This window comes from Hoplias malabaricus, chromosome 3 (genome assembly GCF_029633855.1).
Source record: "Hoplias malabaricus isolate fHopMal1 chromosome 3, fHopMal1.hap1, whole genome shotgun sequence".
In the NCBI taxonomy this organism is placed as follows: domain Eukaryota; kingdom Metazoa; phylum Chordata; class Actinopteri; order Characiformes; family Erythrinidae; genus Hoplias; species Hoplias malabaricus.
The window spans coordinates 14,614,858-14,636,536 of record NC_089802.1 but is presented as its reverse complement, the minus strand read 5'-3'; the positions used below and the strand labels follow the sequence as shown (position 1 = coordinate 14,636,536).

The 21,679-nt window shown below is 36.5% G+C and overlaps 3 protein-coding genes across 9 annotated transcripts in view; 2 read left to right on the top strand and 1 right to left on the bottom strand.

The window, feature by feature from the left end:
• Positions 1–2,847: 2,847 nt before the first annotated feature.
• acsl5 (acyl-CoA synthetase long chain family member 5) lies at positions 2,848–12,382 on the top strand. Its single transcript, XM_066663512.1, has 20 exons — positions 2,848–3,003; positions 3,259–3,367; positions 4,583–4,647; positions 4,757–4,858; positions 5,274–5,373; positions 5,795–5,973; positions 6,077–6,109; positions 6,265–6,316; positions 6,469–6,542; positions 6,914–6,991; positions 7,295–7,429; positions 7,656–7,790; positions 7,980–8,075; positions 9,090–9,162; positions 9,258–9,346; positions 9,441–9,557; positions 9,854–9,997; positions 10,106–10,207; positions 11,355–11,426; positions 11,539–12,382. Exons 1-20 carry the CDS (start codon positions 2,848–2,850, stop codon positions 11,674–11,676), a joined length of 2,049 nt encoding a protein of 682 aa, XP_066519609.1. The 3' UTR covers positions 11,677–12,382.
• A 905-nt stretch (positions 12,383–13,287) lies between these two features.
• Positions 13,288–19,906, bottom strand: zdhhc6 (zinc finger DHHC-type palmitoyltransferase 6). Of its 4 annotated transcripts, XM_066664575.1 has the most exons (12): positions 19,791–19,850; positions 19,349–19,430; positions 17,957–18,506; positions 17,726–17,817; positions 17,408–17,567; positions 15,657–15,818; positions 15,297–15,350; positions 14,765–14,932; positions 14,619–14,660; positions 14,386–14,531; positions 14,247–14,293; positions 13,288–13,996 (listed from the first exon to the last, which is right to left on the bottom strand). In XM_066664575.1, exons 3-12 carry the CDS (start codon positions 18,221–18,223, stop codon positions 13,893–13,895), a joined length of 1,242 nt encoding a protein of 413 aa, XP_066520672.1. In that variant the 5' UTR covers positions 18,224–18,506; positions 19,349–19,430; positions 19,791–19,850; the 3' UTR covers positions 13,288–13,892. The 4 variants fall into 4 exon arrangements, with proteins under 4 accessions (XP_066520672.1, XP_066520674.1, XP_066520673.1 ...); XM_066664577.1 differs by lacking the exon at positions 19,349–19,430 and having other exon boundaries at positions 19,791–19,906; XM_066664576.1 differs by lacking the exon at positions 19,791–19,850 and having other exon boundaries at positions 19,349–19,438.
• A 79-nt stretch (positions 19,907–19,985) lies between these two features.
• vti1a (vesicle transport through interaction with t-SNAREs 1A) overlaps positions 19,986–21,679 on the top strand; it is a 145,712-nt gene continuing 144,018 nt past the window's right edge. For all 4 annotated transcript variants that reach the window (XM_066664581.1, XM_066664583.1, XM_066664580.1 and 1 more), the window contains exon 1: positions 19,986–20,319. In XM_066664581.1, the coding sequence (XP_066520678.1) occupies positions 20,226–20,319 (94 nt within the window). In that variant the 5' untranslated portion in view covers positions 19,986–20,225. The remainder of the gene's footprint in view (positions 20,320–21,679) is intronic.

Here is a 21,679-nt window from a genome sequence, read left to right as displayed (position 1 = left end):
GTTTGAAATGCCCCCATTCCCTCATTTAAAATTCGACTCTATATTACTTTCAATATATAAAATTCAACATTCAACTATTTCCATATTTTGACCCCCCCCCTAAAAAAGTGTATTGCTCATTTTTTAAAAGCTTTAGACTTAGCGTGACAGTGCTACACTTTAATTTATTTTATTTATTTATTTTACTATTAACTTCTACAATATTTAAATGTAGAATATTTAGAGGAGCATCACTTCAACAAAAGAGTTGTTATCATTATCTGTAGTAAAGTTGACACTGTGCCAGGGCACTCCTTGACTTTGTTGGATGTTGGAATTTTAGACACATGCTGGACTCAGCAAGTACAAGGCCAAAGCTAAAGGATGACTGTTGGGATATTTTTCTTGAACTCTGAAATATTTGGCCTGGTCAAATGCACAATACAATGCCAAATTGACCTGCAAAAACAAACCTCTGAATAACGCTGTCTTTCTTGCATTTTTATAAAAACATTGATAGCTATGTAAGTTGTTTTCATAGGAACAGAAGGAAAGATGTGGACATAAATGTGCAAAGTTCCATGAGACTATTGCAACATCTTTAATCCACATTGTTTAATTGAAATGTTGCTGCTGTATGTTTATGTCCGTACTCATTTTTATTATCAGCCAGTAGATAGCAGCCAAGGTTCAAAGGTCTTTTGTGCACTCTGAGCTATTTTATGGGACCTGTACACATGCCTTCCTCAATCTTCCTGTGTGACATTATTCTGCCAGAGACTCTTTTGTGGTCTTTTGTTTCCAGCTTTTTGTTACCTGAGGGACACCAGACTCCTGCAGGACATACAGGTACTGGATGTTTATATCCAAGTATTTTAATAAGAGTGATAAAAGTAAGAAAGTGCCCAGTGCTCCATGCAGTCAGGCGTCACGTTTACCTTGCTGGGCATGAATGACAAGGTCAGTGTCAATGCTGGGTCAATAAGGTAGATGAACTAAATATACAAGGTGACTTGTACTAACAGTTTGAAAAAAAAAAGTCTTTATTGGACAGTTTCAGGTTTGCACAAGGCTGGCTGTTTTGCTGTAGAACGGAATGGAGTGAACACGAGTTAATCACTGTCTTTTAAGTGTGCTATATAAAAAAATATGACTTGACATAATCCTGACACTGAAGAATTAATTACACTTTCAATGCAAAACTGACGTGAGATTGAAAGTGAATTTTCGATATTATTATTACATCATAGTTAACACACAAATTTCTTTAAAATGTTACTTGTAATTTTGAAAATTGAATTGTTTTAACACTAAATATCCTCACCCCAAAAGAAAAATAATCGTTAAAATGTATGAAATATAAATGCATAAATATAATCATGTTTATTAGACATAATGTGAATACAATTCAAATATATGAAAGGTAATAGTTTCATATAAATACGCCCCATATAAATGCTCCTAAACAAGTAAGCAATTCAACAAATATTTTATTGTAAATTCTTAGAACAAATAATAATTTAATATTTTTACACTTGATATGGCTATTTAATTAATAATTTTACTCTTGATGCAGTGATAAATTCACAAAAATGAGTGTCACAAAATATTAGTCATGTAGAATATTCTTCTGTAACAAAACTTAGACATTTAAGTTAGACTTTAACTTACTGTAACTTAAAGCACAATTGATCATTTTATATAGTTTTTAGTATTTAGTGTTTTGTTTGAATGCGTTCTAGGCTAAGCGCAGTGCTATTACATTTTAGTAAAATGCAGGAGCCATTAGGATAAGTGTTCATAAGGATAAGGAAACACTGAGTCTTATAGACTTGTTTCAGAACCTGCTGGGCTAACTAGACTGGTGTGAAAAAATCAGTATTTACCCAAATCTGTTTTAAATTTTCTGTTGCTTTCTATTTGGTTTTGGTTCATTTTTGTTGTTGTCCAAAGGTGTGCAGCTAACTTCACTGAACCAAAATAGCTTAAGGGCTAAAACTGACTTAAATACATCTGCTTTTTTTGGGCTTTACACTGTATATCTTCACTCTTTAAAGAAAAATATTAACACAAGGTCAGCTGCCATGTTCAAATGACGTAGTATACTACAAATCTACAAAAATAGAAATGCATATTTTTCTTTGAACAGCAATGATATATGGAAATGGATATATTAGCAGTTCTTTAAAGAAATATCTATTTTTTGCTTTTTTGAGCTGAACAGTTTTGTTTAAACTAATATATTTTTATCCCTAAGATGTTTTTGCCCAATTCACTCCCCAATTATTACTTGTCAGCAATTACAAACACTAGCTGGAGTGTGATGGAGAACATGTCCTTCCTCAGACAAACTGGAAGCCAGCCACTGTGTTTTTTGGAACTGTAACTAATGAAACACCATTGGACAGTCTTAATGTGCCAGAGAAGAGCACTAACTGTCCAGATCAGCTAACAGACTGGCGCTTACCAGTGCTGTTATGATGATGTTTTTTTTTTCGTCTGCAGTAAATTGAAACTATTTTAAATTCAGAAAATTACTATAGTTTACAGTGCAGTACAGGTTTAATTGTTACAAAAAGTGCTACAGTTTCACAAAATATCAGTTGGTTATTACAAAAGTATAATGCAGGACTGGAAAAATCTTAGAGGTTCTAATAATAATATATATTTATAATTGTATATAATATTAATAGGTTTTTATTATTTGTTTGTTTGTTGGGGGGTTGTTTGAATTGTGTGCAGCTAATAATTCTGACCTTTAACTTCTACATATAAATATGCTCAGAAATACATGAAAACACTTATCTTGGTTTTTAATTACTAGAATGTTTCTCACCTCATGTTATATTTCCCTACAGGCCTGACAGTATGGAGTGCTTGTTTGAGTTTCTTTTTTCTCCCCTGTCCACCCCGGCGTTGGTGTTCTTATTTTCTCTGGGAGCAGCTGCCTTCATTTATGTCAACAGCAGGCCCAAACCTCTGCGGCCGCCTGTAAATCTGAACAGACAGACTGTGGGCATTGTGGTGAGAGTGCTCCTCCTGTACTGCAGACATGACTCAAACATCATTATAACTTCATATCTTTATAAGGGAACACAAAAAAAAAAACAGACATTCACATGCATTAACAAACATGGCATAAGACTGACTGTCATAAATGGAACTGGTATTGGAACTAAAATACTAATACCACATTAATTAATGAAGGTCAACAAACATAAATGGTGAACAATGTATTTGCTTACTCAGACATCTTATGCTAATGACCCTGATTTACAGGGTGGAGCCAGAAGAAGTGCCCTTTTGAAAGACAACAACTTGATATCCTATTTACATGAGGACGCCAAGACTCTGTATGAGGTTTTCCAGAATGGACTACACATCTCGGGTAGGTGGCCTCCAATCCGTCCAATATCTTGTAAATATAATAAAAATGGTAAAACAGCAGCCAGGTCTTGCGACTGAATAGTTAGCAACTACTCATTTTCATGGAATTGTTTTTTGTTACAGACTAAATTCAAATGTTAGTAATTTACCAGATTTGTAATTCTTATTATAATTATTTACTTTAAATTATTTGTGGTGCCAATTTAGAGTAAGACCACACTTATAAAGGTTTATACATGGTTTAAAATGTGTTTATTAATGGTTATTAACTATGTTGCTAATACATTGATAGTAATTAATAATCAATTATAACACAGATAGAAAGGGCAACAGTGACCTGTTGTTTCCCAAATAGTGAACCCTCTTCCATCGACAGTTCAACCTCAGATCTTGCCAGATACAATCTTACCTTGTCTTCTCTATCAGTCATAAAGCCTGTTGGCTTCAGCATACATTTGTTAATAAGTTTAACCATTTAATGCTGGCACAACAGAGTGTCTTTTTATATATCAATGATAATGTGGTGTACCTTAACATGTGAAATTTTTACATATTCTTAGGTTTCAGCTTATTTTTTACCTTGATATTTTCAGTATGTTCTCTGACACTTTCAGTATTAGACACTTCCCACTTTCTATCTCTGTGTTACAAATCATTAATGACTTTATACAACCTCATTAATAACCATGTAATAAGCAAGCTTTTAAATAATTTATAAACCTTTAAAAGTGGTACCAAGATGTTTTTTAAAATATTAATATGTAGTTAATAATTTAACAATTATTTTCTGACTGAAATGATTTCACATTTTATGAGTATACATAACTAGCAGCTTCAGTACGGCTTTGTGAGAGGTCTTGCCTTACATTTGTGGTTTATCATATTATTTCAGTCCAATAATGCATTATAAATAAAAACACAACTCAGCGGTTTCTGCGCTCATAGATGATCTAAGAACTTTAAGAAGTTTTATTGCTGTTCTTTAGGTTAATCAACAGCTAAGTGGCACATTTGTACTCTATTTGTTTTTGTCTATGATTATTTTATATCTACCCAAGTCATTATTCTGCTGATGGAACATGAGTACATAATTAAGCTACTCTACTTTTTTTTAAGACATTGCATGTTCATGGGTTAACACACGTCTGACACTGTTTTACCATCATCTGAGTTCAAACACCCACAGCTGTCTTACTCAGTCATGTGTGCTGTGCAGGAAATGGCCCATGCCTGGGATATAGAAAGGCTGGGAAGTCATATCAGTGGCTGAAATACAAACAGGTATTTATATGTGTTTATAAATATATATATTTAGCGGTGTATATGTATCCATCATGAGAGAGACATAAGAAGGTATTTTCATTTGAGCACTGTCCTCTTGTTCCTGCAGGTTTTAGACAGGGCTGAACATTTGGGTTCTGGGCTTCTCCACAGAGGCCTGAAACCTTCGCCGGATTCATTTGTTGGCATCTTTGCTCAAAATCGGCCAGAGGTGATGCTCCAAATGATGCTCTGAATAATTCTAATGCTAAACAAATATGTTGAATTCTAAACAACACTGCTTACATGTTAAGGTTACAGTTTAACCAAACTACAAATACATTGGGTTAGCCAAGACCTTTAACATCAAACTGTGCCACAACCACATCATATAGTCATATGTAGATTTGCTTTTGTGGTTTCTGGCACTAACATAATTTTATATTCAAAAGTAGCACTTGCAAACCTTTCAGTAAGTATCATTGTGTTTAGTCTAGTGGCTGATTGATGCACACCTGTTTTATTAGTCATTTTGTCCCTTTCTGTCATCAGGAATACAGGGATGTTTTGATAAAAATCTATAAATTTGACCTAAATTTAACAAGTTCTAAGCTGTACATGATTTTAAAATCTGACTTTGCATGCAGTGGATTATCTCCGAGCTGGCCTGCTATACCTATTCCATGGTGGCAGTTCCTCTGTATGACACGCTAGGTCCCGAGGCTCTTGTATTCATCATTAACAAAGGTAATTACACCTGCTTTTCTCTCAGCTTCATTAGAGGTGTTCACTGGATCAGATTTAGGCATAGAACAGATTTAAAATTAAATCCTTTGAGATTTACTCCACATTCACCCTCAATTATTAAAGATTATACAGTAGATTAAGTCTTGCATGTACACATTATTTTCACAAAAAAATTAAAAGGTGCTGCATTAAAATAGAATTTGTCTCCCCCTCAATATCTATGAAACAGCAATTGTATTTGTCTAAATTTCATAGTTGGCTACTAATGGTATCCATTTTACTACTGGACTATATAGCAATGTTGCCACTAGAAATTCACATTTTTCTCCAAATATAATAACCTTATCATTTCTACATTTTCTGATCTGTCAGTAATCAAGTTTGTGAGCAAGGGCCTAATAGTTTATAATTCTGTTTGCAGCGAATATATCTACAGTACTTTGTGACAAGCAGAACAAAGCAGAGACACTCCTCTCTAACTGTGAGGGAAACCTTACACCTGTGCTTAAAACTATCATTATCATGGATCCATATGATGCAGCTGTAACAGAGAGAGCCTCCAAATGTGGAGTAGAGGTTTTGAGTCTAAAGGATATAGAGGTATTCTGAACAGCTCTCATTCTGGTGTCATTTTATATTAAGACTTTCATTCTTTTAATTGTTTCAGTTTAAATACCCACAATGTTTAATTTCATTTTTTCAGACTCTGGGGAAAGATAATCATCACAAACCAGTGGTGAGTTTTTAGTTGACAGTTGTATATTATTGTACAGTATTGTATTGGAATGTTTTAAATAATAAACACTTTAGTTTGTATTGAGATTTAAGAGTAATCTATGTGAACGTGATGGTCAGTTTTGCATATTTTCATGATTATTTTACAATCTGTAGCCTCCAAATCCAGAAGACTTGAGCATTGTGTGCTTCACTAGTGGAACTACTGGTAGGTGTATATTGTTTGCTATGACAGAATTGCTGCTACATATTACAGTGGGACAGATATAAAAGCCTTTTGCTTTGCTTCATATTCATTTTTAAATAGTTTTCTATTTTGTTTGGCAAACAATATGTTGTCTTTCATCATCTATATTGTAGGTGACCCAAAAGGAGCCATGCTAACCCATGAAAATGTAGTTGCAGATGCTGCCAGTTTTGTTAAAAGCTTTGAGGTACAATTATAGCATTGTTTTGACTGATGTTAGGTTTCCACAGGTGTCCACACTTAGTCTTGCCACATTTCACAGTGCATGGCTCTGCTTGGCATATGGGCATTTCTCTGTGGTCATGGAAAAGAATTAAAAAAAAAACAGGCTGTTAATATCTCGTCAGGTTGTGCCTCATTTACTTAACACAATGCTGACACTCTTTTGCTGAACATACCTCAATGCACCACAGACTGCCATGCACTGCCTGATGTGGTGAAACTCCCTATTAAATGAGACTTTCTAGTGGACACTGTTAGACTATCAGTGTTATTGTTTTTTATTAATACTTGTTATTAGTTTTATGTACAAATAATTATTAACAAACATTTCTTCAGAGTGCCTTCACACCACTTACCACGGATGTGTCCATCTCCTACCTGCCTCTGGCTCACATGTTTGAGAGAGTGGTACAGGTAAAGATTTTGCTCTTTATAGAATCTTAGGATCTTGAACCTTGAATTATAGACAATAGCCAATCAGAGATCAGATTACACATTTTTAATTATACTTAAAGATATACATCAAAACAGGCTTCATTCCTGGATTCAGGGCGAAGAAGAAAAATGTAGAATATGATTATTGAATCTATCTGGGGAGTTCTCTTCATGTCTTTTACATTTTTGAGCTCAGAGACAATAGTAAATGTGATAGTAATAGTAGCAGAAGTCATAGAGTGTCTGAGTCATGCTGAAGTCAGGATTGTGTTTGTCTGTCAGACAGTGTTGTATGGTGCGGGTGGAAGAGTGGGCTTTTTCCAGGGTGACATTAGGCTGCTTCCAGATGACATGAAAACCCTGCAGCCCACAGTTTTCCCAGTGGTTCCACGTCTTCTCAATCGTGTGTATGACAGGGTAAAACTCCTCTTGTGTTCTCACATTACCTGGAATATCATGTATACAGAAACACACAAACTAGTGTACAAGTCACTCTTTGTCAGTTCTCAGGTAACAGCTGGGGTTATAGGTTAGTGAAGTATACTACATGTGATCACCAATGTAATGGGCATTAGATGTACTTTTCATTTACTCTACACAGGCCTTCCCTTGTTAAGTCTCACTCCACGTCTCTTCCTATCAGGTTCATAGTGGGGCCCAGACCCCATTCCAGAAGTGTGTGCTGAACTTTGCCATTGAAAGGAAACATGCAGAGGTGAAGCAGGGCATCATCCGAAACGACAGCATATGGGACAAGTTCATCTTCCACAAAGTGCAGGTATCCCCAACAGGCCTGAACATACAGATTCCTTCAGTTTCCCTCTGAGAAGAATGGAGGGAAAACAGTTGAAAGAAAAGGAAGTTGGAGATGGAAGAACGGATTGTGATGTTAATGAAGGTGTGCTTGGTGGCTGGCTGTTCTCCTGTGAGGGAAGGCTCTTTAGACTTAGTATTTTTCTGTCTGCAGGAGTCTCTGGGGGGCCGTGTGCGGGTGATGGTGACGGGTGCCGCTCCAATCTCTCCTTCAGTGCTCTGCTTCCTCAGGGCGTGCCTCGGGTGCCAGGTACAAATATCCTCCCCAGACTCAGGACTCTCTCATAGCTTTCGGGGAAAAGATGGCACACACTCCTCACCTGTAGCTTGATTCTCCATCTCAGATTGTGCAGAAAGTCTGATTGTTATGAGCAATAAGTATAAATTTATATAGTAAAATTAATGACTAAGACTGGTCTTGAAGCATTTAGTTGGTAGAAATACAGAACCCCCACATGACCATCACAGGGCATACTGGTATCATTTGGGTGGTGTATCATCCTCACTGCTGCTGTAACACTGATGTGGTGGTGTGTTAGTGTGTGTTATGCCTTTATGAGTGTATCAGACACAGCAGTGCTTGTCGAGTTTTTTAAACTCCTCGGTATCACTTCTGGACCAAGAATGATCCACCAACCAAAAATATCCAGCCAACATCATCCCGTTGGTGGTGTCCATTGACCAATGAGGCAGAGCTAGAAGATGACTGACATAAACTGTGAAGCAACAGATGAGCTTCTGTCTCTGATTTTACATCTATAAGGTGGAACAGTGAGGTAAGTGCGTCTGATAAAGTGGGCAGTGAGTGAACACACTGTGTTTAAAAACTCCAGCAGCACTGCTGTGTCTGATCCAGCACTCCACCACCATGTCAGTGTCACTCCAGCACTGACAGTGAATGTGCCACTCAAATAATACCTGCTCTATGGTGTGTCTGTGGGGGAGAAAAGGGTTAAATGGGGCTATCAATTTTGACACTTGCTCTTTGTCTATGTGGCTCTTCACTTGTACAAAATGTTATTTGCTGTTTTTATTCTAATTGCAATGATGTGCCAGAATATACAGAGACCTGAGTAGTGTAAGAAGATTAAATACTTATTATTTAACCTTTAACCAGGCAAGTCATTAAGAATTCCCATTAAGAAGTTCTTATTTACAGTGGCAGCTGAGTAAGCAGCAGATGCCACCTGAGAGAGAGGGAACATATTAAAATGGGGTGTTGGGAGTACATAAAACATACACCAAACTTGTGTCTGATTTTCAGATATTTGAGGCATACGGTCAAACAGAGTGCACTGCTGGTTGCACCATCTCCCTCCCGGGAGACTGGACCACTGGTATGTGTCCACAGTTATCTCACCATTGTAGCATTATATTCATGCTCAATGTTTATACCTGAATTGTGCAACACTAAGATGTTTCTCATTTAAAGGTCATGTTGGTGTGCCTGTTCCATGTAATGTGGTCAAACTTGTAGATGTTGAGGACATGAATTATTTTGCATCCAATGATGAAGGCGAGGTAATATTAAAAGAATCTTTTGAGCTATAACTTATTTTAAAATACATTGTAACAATTGGCTCTTGAAAGCTCTTTATGATCATTTGTGTCTTAGGTTTGTATAAAAGGGAAGAACGTGTTCAAAGGCTATCTAAATGATCCAGAAAGGACAGCAGAGGCCCTGGACAAAGATGGATGGCTTCATACTGGAGACATCGGCAAATGGCTCCCGGTGGGATCTCATTCTTAGAATTAATAATTAACTCTCTCTAGGAAATGATTCAATCAATATCAGTCATATCAGCTGCTCTATTACTTTCCAAACTAATGAGCAGTCCCTCTGGTTTTTGTGGGGTATGCTTTCAGATGTCTTAGGAGAAGGAAAAGTATTGTAGCCAGCTTTTCTTCATTTTGCTTAATGCAATTCCAGTTGTTTTTTGGTGTTATTTATTTTCTAAATATTGTCTGCTGTATGCTTATAGATTCAGGTTTTGATTATGTGTGTAATATGTTTGCGTTATTTGGTAGAATGGAGTTTTGAAGATTATTGACAGGAAGAAGAACATCTTCAAACTGGCTCAAGGCGAGTACATTGCTCCTGAAAAGATTGAAAATGTCTACATTCGGAGTGCTTTAGTTGCACAGGTGTTTGTTCATGGGGACAGTTTGCAGGTAACTCTTATTTCTTACTCTAGTCATAGTCTAAATATTGTGTAATTAACCACTGTATTAACCACCTCTGGGAACATGCTGGAACTATAATCTCATTTGTGTCCTCAGTCCTCCTTAGTGGGTATAGTAGTGCCAGATTCTGAAGTCCTGCCCAGTTTTGCTGAGAAGCTTGGCGTTAAAGGTTCATTGGAGGAGCTGTGTAAAAACCAGGTCAGTCAACTTCTTTTCACGGAGCTAAACAGAAAAAAATGTGACCACGTGTTTATGTAAGAGCGCAAAACTGAGGGTAACTTAATGAAAAAAGAAAGAATAAAATATTGCAGAGAGAAGAGTACTGATTATATATCATGAAAAATATATCAAGCATAATTTGTTTAAAACAAACCAAGGGATAATTACTAAAATCCACACTATTTCTGCTCACTTCTCACTGCTGAGCTCTCATGTTGGAGTCAGTTTTGGCGTATGCTCATTTAAAGGAACAGGCGCTGAAACTGGCTGTGCTATTTAGACAGGGGTTTGAATACAGTGCAATCTTTTTTGATCCTTGTGTTATTTTGACCAAAGCATATCACAGATATTTTACTGAGATCCCAGAACACTGTGCTAAGCTGTGGGGAAAAAAGTACAAGATGTACACTTAAAGAACACAATGCATGTTGTGGCAAGACAAGAGACAGATTTCATGAATGCTGACGCATCAGCATTAGAAACTGAAAGTTCTTGAGCTCATCAGGGACCACCTACAAACGGTATTTGCCAAATTTCAGCAATCTTCCACTCAGTCAACTTCCTTATCTCCTCTTAGTTGCTGTGATAGAAATACTTTTCATTGATGTTAATTGTTGGATTAAATAAATGTGGATAATGAAAAAAAAACAGAAATAATCACAATCACAGTCAAGTGTTTATATAATCACAGCAGGCCTACAATACTCAATGCAAGGACTCATGAAACATTGCAAATTTTTGTTAATATTATCGATTGTCTTAGAAAAGTCTATGGCAGGTATGGCAGGTAGATACGTGGCCATTGGACAGATGCCCTAAATGCACATGTGTATTTCAACATCATATCTCAGACAGTCAGTCAAGCTCAAATGGTAAAAGCCTCTTTGGTCACATCACTTAGTCATAATTACTTAACATTTATCCATCCTTTCTTTTTCTTTTTGTATTAAACAAGCTAAGTAAAAACACTTAATACTGCTTCAGTCTATTTGTGTGTGATATCACAGAACACAATAAATGTAAATTCAGTTTAACAACTTACCAGTGAGTCCTTTAACTGATTCACTATGAAATTTAATTTTGCATGTAATACATTGTAAAACCAAACTGTTTTATGTCTTTACAGCAAATAAAAAAATCCATCATCTCGGACCTTGTCAAACTAGGACATGAAGCAGGACTAAAGTCATTTGAACAAGTGAGTGCTTTTGTCGGTTTGAAAGATTTGGTATAAGTAGTTATTTCTTACCCTAAATATATTTACATAATCCTACATATTTACTTACATTATTTTTATTTTTAATGTTAAGGTAAAAGACCTTCATCTCCATCCTGAGCAGTTCACTATAGAAAATGGCCTTCTCACTCCGACCCTGAAGGCTAAGAGGGCTGAGCTCAGCAAGTTCTTCAAACAGCAGATTGACAGTCTTTATGCGAACATGCAGTGATGTGTTCCTGTGACCTACTGACCTCTGGGAATAGGGGACTTGTACTCCATTAGCTGTGTATAACCTAAGCACGAGCAATTGATTCCTATACTTGCCACTGATGACTGAGAAGCAGCATATCGTCACTGTTGCAACTTAGACCTTGTTATCGCTAAAATGCCAATATTACAAAGAAAATGTTCAAATGGAAGGCCCTTTTTTTCTATTCTAAGTAACTTTGAAGCATTTCTATTACTCCATTTAACACATACTTTGAAAAGACCTAATGATATTTTCAGAGTAGAGATGTTTTAACAGAGATTTGGGGGTTTTTGTACAACACAATATGCTTTGTACACAGACCAATTAACAACAGCTTGACTGTCTCCTACATTTTTACTGAACAATCTGGACATACACATTGATATAGCTTTATGTGTAATGAAGTATATTAAGCACTGAATAAGCAGGATTTTACAAACCCAATTTCCAATGTTGGGACACTGCAAAATGTAAATTATGCAAAATGCAATGATGTGCAAATCATTAAACCTTATATATTTTATAAATTTTGAAACAGAAGCTGAATGCTGAATGTGGATTGGCCTTGTCTTACTGAAACAAGTAAAGACTTCCCAGAAAAAAAACTGGCAACATGATGTCCCAAAATCTGTATATATCACTCAGTATTAACTGTGCAATTCACCCTTGCTGCTGGCTTTTGAACCACGTGTTTAAAACAAGCTGCATTGTCCCTCTTCTTTAGTCTGGAGGACAATCAAAATGTGTGTAATCAAAATTCGTCAGACCACAGGACAATTTTCCACTTAGCCTCAGTCTATTTTAAATGAACTTAGAACCAGAGATGTCAGCAGCACTTCAGGATCCTGTTTAAATACAATTTCTTCTTTGCATTTATGGATGCACCGTGATGAACTGTGTTCACAGAAGTGTTCTGTGCACTTACAGTGATTTACACTACAGAAACCAGTCTGTTTTTTAATCATTGCCAACTTAGGGCCAATAGTCAGCCAACATTGGTTATGGAGTTTGTTCCTTGTGTAGAGCTTTCTCTGGATTCTCAGTCTTTAAAAGTTATGTACTGTATATGACGAAATCCCCAGGTTCTTTACCATTTTAAGTTGAGGAACTTTATTGTTGTATTGTTGAATTATTTACTCAGTTTTCTGATTGGTAAACCCCTCCTGATCTTTACTTCTGAAAGACTCAGCCTCTAAGCGATGCGCTTATTAAACCCAGTCATGTTGCTGACCTGTTGCCAAGTAAAATTTTTATTTATTATAAATTATATACTATATATTTTCAAATGATTTTGGCAATTCTACAACTTCACCACTTTAGTTACCTTGTCCCAAATATATTGGAACGTGTTGCTGGCATAAAATTCACCATATAATTTTCAAAATCCAGCAGAATTTCTCAGTGGGAACACGTGAAATATTGCCTTTGTTTGAAGTATTTGGATGTAATATAATTCTGTATTTTTTCGTACAGAGTCCCAATCTTTTAGAAATGGGTTTTGTAAATTATTAAATGGTTTTCTTTGCTGTTTTATATAATAAAAAAGACAAAAATTTAGTCATTTTACAGAGCAGAATTGTTTACTTCTCTTTGAAATTGGTATTGTGAGGTTGACATCAGTTTTACAAAAATAATCAAAAATAAAATTAAAGTATTTTACTGTACAAAGAATACAGAGAAATTGCAAGACTAATAACTTGTTACAGCTGGCAAAGGCATTGCATAAACAGTGTGGACATTAAAAAGAGAAAATAGAAAAAAAAAAAGGAGAAAGAGGAAACCACAAATTCAAGTAAACTTTCACTTAAAACTTCTAAAAAGAAAACCTTATCTGCCCCATATCACCGCTTCATTGAAAATGATCGTGTCCCTCACTACCACCATTCATTTATCAGCTTGTCTTTGGAGATGTTACAGAGGTACACAAGTTCACTCGAAGTGAAAATTGCTGGTTTGAAGAGTTATTTGCTTTATCATCTGGTAGTGCAGACTAGGACTGCTCTTAAAACGCTTCCGAAAAAGCGTCACAAAGCAGGCAATGATGGAATGATCAATATTGGTATTTCTACTTCCTGTAACATGAGTATCTCAGGCATCAGCAATGAACAGATGTACAAGGCTCCCAGTCAGTAGAATCAGACCACAGACATACTTTCATATACAAGCTGAGCAGCACAGACAATTAAATTACTACTTCATTTCTCTTTCTTTTCTTCACTTGATGATGTGTTATTTGCCGAGTCATAGAGGCACTTTTCCACGCATCGTCGTGGAAACCATCCCCTAACACGATCCCCAGCTAAAAGAGCAGAGAAAATAGTGAAAACAGTTCAACATTCTTTGTCTTTAAAGGAGAATACATTTCCACATATTTAAATCTTTAGGATGCAGACAGTCAGAGCATTTCCATTCGATATATGCTGTTTTAGAGAAATAATAAATGCCTATTATTTTATAACAGGTACCTGATAAGGTTTTAATTATGATTAAATAATGTAAAAAATTAGAATTTCTCATTTAATATATTCATTGTGACACAGGCCTTTTACCTTTTGTCTGATCCTCATTCAAAACTTTATCCCCATACATCCACCATCTGTAGATTAAATCACACACACAAACCCAATAGCATACAAACATCATTATTTCTTAAATAATTTAATCAAACACTAGAAGACAGCAACTCACTTTGTTCCTCTTGTTGCAAAGATAGTATCCCCTTTACAGAGTTGGATCCTGGGTTCCTCTGTGCAGGGTGTCCTAAGGAATGTGTTAAACCCCTTCCTCAGTGGACAACAGGCCCCGTTATAATCCTCCACAACTCTGTACTGAACCTGTGAAAGACAAGAATCAGGGTTTCTCATGATTTTATGCCAAATGCTGCCCTCTTGTGCCCAACAGGCATCATGACATCTACTCACACTTCTCACTCGCTTGTCTGCTTTTTGCTTGAGTTGCTCAATCTGAAAAACATAATACAAATACAACACACTTATTTGACTTGAATACACAATGAGTGTTTAATGTAAGCTGTGTCTGTCATGTGATGTGGAACATGAACACATACAGTCAAAGTATGCTGGTGGCACTTCTCATTAACAGGCCACTCAATGCCCTCTCCCTCTGGGGTCCCGGACCAGGTAAACACCTGCTTAAAATTCTCCCAGCGACTGCCCAGGTCATAGGGAAAGATGAACTCTTCTCCAGTTTGGTAGTACTGGATTCTGTCTTTGGCCTGGGAGGGGGGTCGGAAAAAGCAGGCACTTAGGTTGTGAAAACAGCAAGGCTAAGGCAAAACATTATTCAGCAAATTATGCACTGCTTTTTTGTTGATTGACTATAGTGTTATGCATTTGTATCTATAAAGCTTTTGATTCTGTAATGTTGGCTGTAAAGTTTTACCAAAACAGCAACAACACCTGTAGCTGCAGGGAAATCTTAATGCTAAGAATTCAAAGTGTCATTACTATACAAGTGCACTCTATATAAATTATACAAGCGGTATGCACACTTAATGAAGAGATGCAACTTAATGTGGCTAAGGGGTGTCCACAAACATCTGGAGATTTAGTGTACGTGCTGAACAAGAAAAAACTCACCTTTTCCTCAATCCATACTTCAATTGAGGTTTTGTTGCGCATTATCACTTTAATCTGAAAGTAAGGGCAATACATTGAGCAAACTCTTACAACAAGTGCAATATATGAACAAATCAAAACAGTATTCATCTAACCATGTGGCACATGTTCACTAACTGTAGGCGTTTTCTTTTTAGCCTGTTTCGTTTTCTGCTGTCCCCCCTTTATTAGGTTAAGCTTGTCCAAACACTTGGAAGAGAAGAATACTTATGTCTCTTGATTAGCTGATGCACAGGAGGAGGAGACTGCCAGTTTCCTGAGTATATGGCCTATTTTATTCTTTGAGACCCCTATGAAGAACAGAGAACGTAAATGCTTTACCTGTATAAAAAACAGCATGCCCACAGCAACAGTCGTGCCAAGGGCCAGTCCCAAGGCAAAGAGGGTGGCTGCAAAAGATGCCACACTGAATGGCATTATGGGATGTTGCATACGTCGAGCAGCACTCATATCAATTTTCACTGAGCTCCAACCAAAAGAGATCTGCAGCAGAGACAGAGAGCAAAACACATTTATTTTAAACCTGAAGGTGTACCTATGTATATCTATACAATTATATTAAAATATTGTTTGCCAAAGTCCCATAAACCTACGGATGCGACAGATTTCAAACGCGTTTTTTACCATTTCTAATTAAGAAATATAAAAAAAAATCATATTTAATCTACCATCCATATAGGCCACGTCAATGATGCATATGTAAAGGGCAGCTGGACTGGCAAAACGCCTGCCTATAATAATGATGATATGTTTAGCCCTACAATAATGTTCCTTTCAATGTTACAGTCTCAAGTAAGTCATACTGAACGTGGACGTGGTTTAGGTATTAAGGAAAGATATTTCCGATATTTTTTACAGGAACGTTTTGTGTGATTATTGATTTGTAGTGTTTGTTACAAATGTTAGCCTTATTCATGTTTGAATGATAAATAACATCTGGGTTAACTATAATATTGTTAGATTTGATTTTTTTTTAATCAGAACATTTCTTTAAAGGCTGAGCACTAGCTCTATGAAAGTGTCAAACAAATAAATACCGTGGAAATTGAGTTCCTAACTTGTGTTTATTGATCGTCAGAAAACATGTTATTTCTTACTAATTCAAGGAATAAGGATTAAAAGACCGTTGGTCCCCCCCCCAACGGTGTTCGGAAACTCTAATAGGCGTCTTGCCTGTGACGTAGATGGTGGACAACAACTCTAGAAGTTGCACTTAATTTAATGCAAAATGATGAAAAGGTGTGTTGTTTTTGGCTGCAAAAATTCAATGTACAGTGGGACATCTGTGCACAAATGACCCAAAGATCCCAAAATATCCAGAAAATTTACTAAATTTGTCAACTTTAAAAGGGCACTTTGGAAAGGACCGTTATCGGTTATCTGTAATGCTCATTTCACTGGTGCTTTTTCAACAATATGGGCATGTAAGGAAACCAACGAAAGGTGTTCAAGAGCCTCTGTAACATGGAGGTAAACATGGTAAGTACACTTACTTCGCCTGTTTTAGTTGGTGTTAGTTAACGTTAGCTTGACTTGCTAAACTTGGTGGCTCAGATTATACTAGGCTGCATTACGGAGGTTTATAGTGTCGGATGAATTCGAGTTCGACTTCGATCACATTTACAAGAATAAAGGTACCTCTAAATTTAAGTTTAGCTTATTGCTAGGCTATTGTCATGAATAATGTTGGTTACTTAGCTGTTTTTCACCAGTGACGTCACGGTTGCGTTCAATAATTTCCGTAGCGAGCTCGGGTTTTTCCGTCAATTTAATAAAATTGTCAGTTTTAAAGAAAATTAAGCATGCTATTTTCATTTCATTTCATTTCATTCATACCTATATATGTCAGTAACTAAAATAATGTGAAATATTCATGGAGGTCCATTAAGTGGTGCTTAGCCTTTAACAGTCCCTTTTAAAAATAAATACTTCTGTAATCATTTGCTAGTAGTTTTTTTTGGGAGTTGAAGTGAGTGTTGAACATTACACATATAAAGACAATAAAAATACTTGTTCATGAATAAAGTCATGGACATAATAACTTAGATATTGAGCAAAAAAAAATAACTGACCCGATCATACAACTGGGTATACATTGTCATGATGAAGATGAAAGCAGCATGTATGCATCCCAATGGAGCTAGTAGGAGAAAAGTAGTGAAGTAGGCATGATTAAGATGTCCACAGCAGTTGTTGATCCAGGGGCAGTGGTGATCCATTTTCATTACGCACCTGAAGAAGAGGACGATGGACAGTTTATGTATCGCAAAATGCATTAAGGCAAGCACCATCCGTTGTGGTTCTTAAAGTGCAAACACAAAGTATGATTTAGTTAATCTTGGATGCTGTAAGTACAGTTAGTACTAAAACAACATAGAAGGAAATGCTACCTGTTACACTTTCTGCAGTGGTGAGACCTTGGAGCTTTATAACCTTGACAAACTCTACAGAACTGTAAGTACATTGTGTCTTGTTGATTTTCCTGTTAGAGAGAACACACCACATAAGCGACATGCAACTATATTACACTATACGGTTAAGTATTTATAGTGGTTTAGAAAAGAACAGGGGATTCAGTGCTATCCCAAAAATTCCCATTTTCATAAAACACTAAAATATACCGGTTTCCAGTTTAAAGGAATATATCCAGGACCCACAAACATGGCGTTGAAGTAGTTGTAGAGAATAAGAACTGTCCAGTTAATGAGCATTATAAAGTTAATGCTGCCGCCTGTGGTATCCAGAGGCCAGTACCAGATAATGGAGTCCAATATGGCCATGGAAGAGCACACAGCAATAACAGTAAGTGCAATGATTGGACCCCAGTGACAGAGTCGTCGAACCTCATGGAGGTTTTCAAATACAATAATGGCAGAGAGAATATTCATTGTGTACTGTGTGCGTTTCCTTAATTTCGTAGAAATGTCAAGTTCCTTTTTTGTGACGGATTAAACGTAGTTAGAAGTTCAGTCTCTCTCTAACTGAATGAAATAAACATGGGGACGACAAGAGATGTATTTTCTGTCTTCTTCGGAACATCCAGCGATCAGCTGTGTCATGAGTCACAGGAGCTGTCCATGTTGATTCACTGGCTCTCCTCGTGTGTGGCATTATTTCTCTCTGGTCACACGGCTGGTAGGTCTATTCTCCAGGTGGAAGTAAGTTATCCATCTAAAAGATAATCGTGGAGAATAAAACAATTAAATAGTAATAAAAAGAAAAGTGCAAAGGCAGATTTGATCAGAAACAGGGAGATGTGAAATGCAGTACTGTGGAGAAACGTGCACTCAAACATTTACAGAGTTGGTGCATGAGAGGTGGTAATATCTATATATTCATTGTATTTAATGCCTTAAACACCCTTAAAACAACTTTAAAAGTTATTATGTATGAATAGCATGTTTTCAATTGTTCATTTTTTTTTTTTTTTGCATATAACATTTAGTGCAGCACTGTGCCTGTGGCATGACATTGAAATTTTAAGCTGGGTTAATAACGTGTGTTCTATATAAGATCCATAACCTTTATAATAGCCTCGCCCATTTTACTGACTAACTGCTTGTTATTCATTTTTTAATATGATCATCTTTGACACTAATTCCAGCCCCTGATCAGCTGACTTCTGTCATGCTCTATTAAAACTGCTTCATGTACTTATCCTGATCTTGTGACAGTTAAACATAGCGGACAGCTACTTTTTCTCAATTAACATAGAGCATAACGTATAACAATTCTAAGCCTTCTTTAAAACACAGTGGTGACATTTGGTTTTTCCTAGGTAGCTACAAATACAAATATAGCGGGTTTAGCAATGAAGCTAAGCTACTAAGCTAAAACACTACTGCCCTATAGAAGGGGTCACTCACAAACTACATCATTCCGTCCGTTAAACACACAACGCATACGGTAATACACATCACATATCCCAGAGAACGAATAAATGTGTATATGGTTTATATACAGCAGTCTGTACAGTTCAACAACCGCAATAATGAGATTTTCCTTCTACCCACCTCCTTCCCTCCTGTTTTCTTCTTCTCCCCTCACTAGAATTGTTCAAATCTTGGAACGTTAGAGTCGACTCCGATTCAGATTCTAAAGTACGGCAAATGATTCTCAGTGTCGATTTCTCACAACTACCACCAGTTCAACAAGCCAAAAGCACTGGCAAGACATCTGGCAATAAAAGGGGCTAAAGTAATCACGATTGGACTAAGCAATGAAAGTTGACCTATTCTGTTTGATAAATATCAACAACTGATAAAAACTGACATGTATAATGCTGACTGATAGAGAAGTAAAAGCTCAAAGGATTACTAGTGTAGATGAATATGCGCTCAACATTGTAAAAGCATAATGTTACGGTTTATATTTATACACTGTAACAATTTGTTGTTTTGAAGGTATTTGCTCTAATTTACAACAATGAACAAAATTGTTTAAAACATTACAAACCCGTTATAATGCTTCTTATTTATTCTCACTGTAAAAATTGAAACCAGCTTCCGAGTCCACTTTCCATTCTTAATGTCTTGGACTCGGAGAATCGATTCTTTACCAGTCGAATCCAGGTTTTACTGCTCACATATAGCGCTGCGTTACTTGTTTCTATTTAACGCTTATTGAAAACATGTCACGAATATAATAGAAGAGTAAGCATTCAGTAGGTGCTCATTTTAGTGCACCTTGTCCAAAGTGTTTGTGTAAATTAAGTGTTGTATCTGTAAAAACTGTTGTAGCTTTGAGCCAGAACCAATAATGTAGTGGCGCGTTGTTTTCAGCGACACGGAATCGGTGGAACACCGCAAGGAAGTGACGGCGACGTCAATAATAACATCTGATGCAGTGAGAGTCTCTGTTTTAGACGATTAAAACTCACCGTTTACAAACATGTCCTCTGACTTCGAGACCTACGAGCAGGAGTTCAGCACCCTGACCGCTGACATCACCAACAAAATCGGCAGAATACCCAAACTCGGCGGCGGTGAGTGGAGAAAATTATTTATCTAGTAACAGTGTTAATGAGTGAACTAGTTGTAGGGTTAGTGTTAATGCGAATGAACTAGTGACAGTGTTAATGCGAGTGAACTATTGACAGGGTGAACTAGTGACAGTGTTATTAGTGTAATTGTAATTGAACAAATGTGTGTTTGAGCGATTAAGCAACCGGGTTACTGTTAATCTGACTGAACTAGCTACTAGTTGCTGTACGTGTGAACCAGTGGAAAGTTTAGTGTTAATATGAGTGAAGTAGTGGCAGTATTAATGTTTGATTGAACTAGTAACAGTGTTTGTGTTAACGTGAGTGAACTAGTCACAGTGTTAGTGTTAATGTGAGTGAACTAGTCACAGTGTTAGTGTTAATGTGAGTGAACTAGTCACAGTGTTAGTGTTAATGTGAGTGAACTAGTGACTGTGTTAGTGTAAATATGAGTGAACTAGTGACTGTGTTAGTTTTAATGTGAGTGAACTAGTCACAGTGTTAGTGTTAATGTGAGTAAACTAGTGTTAGTGTTAATGTGAGTGAACTAGTCACAGTGTTAGTGTTAATGTGTGTAAACTAGTGACAGTGTTAGTGTTAATGTGAGTGAACTAGTGACTGTTAATGTGAGTAAACTAGTGACTGTTAGTTTTAATCTGAGTGAACTAGTCACAGAGTTAGTGTTAATGTGAGTAAACTAGTGACAGTGTTAGTGTTAATGTGAGTAAATTAGTCACAGTGTTAGTGTTAATGTGAGTGAACTAGTCACAGTGTTAGTGTTAATGTGAGTGAACTAGTCACAGTGTTAGTGTTAATGTGAGTGAACTAGTCACAGTGTTAGTGTTAATGTGTGTAAACTAGTGACAGTGTTAGTGTTAATGTGAGTGAACTAGTGACTGTTAGTTTTAATCTGAGTGAACTAGTCACAGAGTTAGTGTTAATGTGAGTAAACTAGTGACAGTGTTAGTGTTAATGTGAGTAAATTAGTCACAGTGTTAGTGTTAATGTGAGTAAATTAGTCACAGTGTTAGTGTTAATGTCAGTAAACTAGTCACAGTGTTAGTGTTAATGTAAGTGAACTAGTCACAGTGTTAGTGTTAATGTGTGTAAACTAGTGACAGTGTTAGTGTTAATGTGAGTGAACTAGTGACTGTTATTTTTAATGTGAGTGAACTAGTTAGTGTTAATGTGAGTAAACTAGTGACAGTGTTAGTGTTAATGTGAGTGAACTAGTGACAGTGTTAGTGTTAATGTGAGTGAACTAGTGACTGTTATTTTTAATGTGAGTGAACTAGTTAGTGTTAATGTGAGTAAACTAGTGACAGTGTTAGTGTTAATGTGAGTAAACTAGTGACAGTGTTAG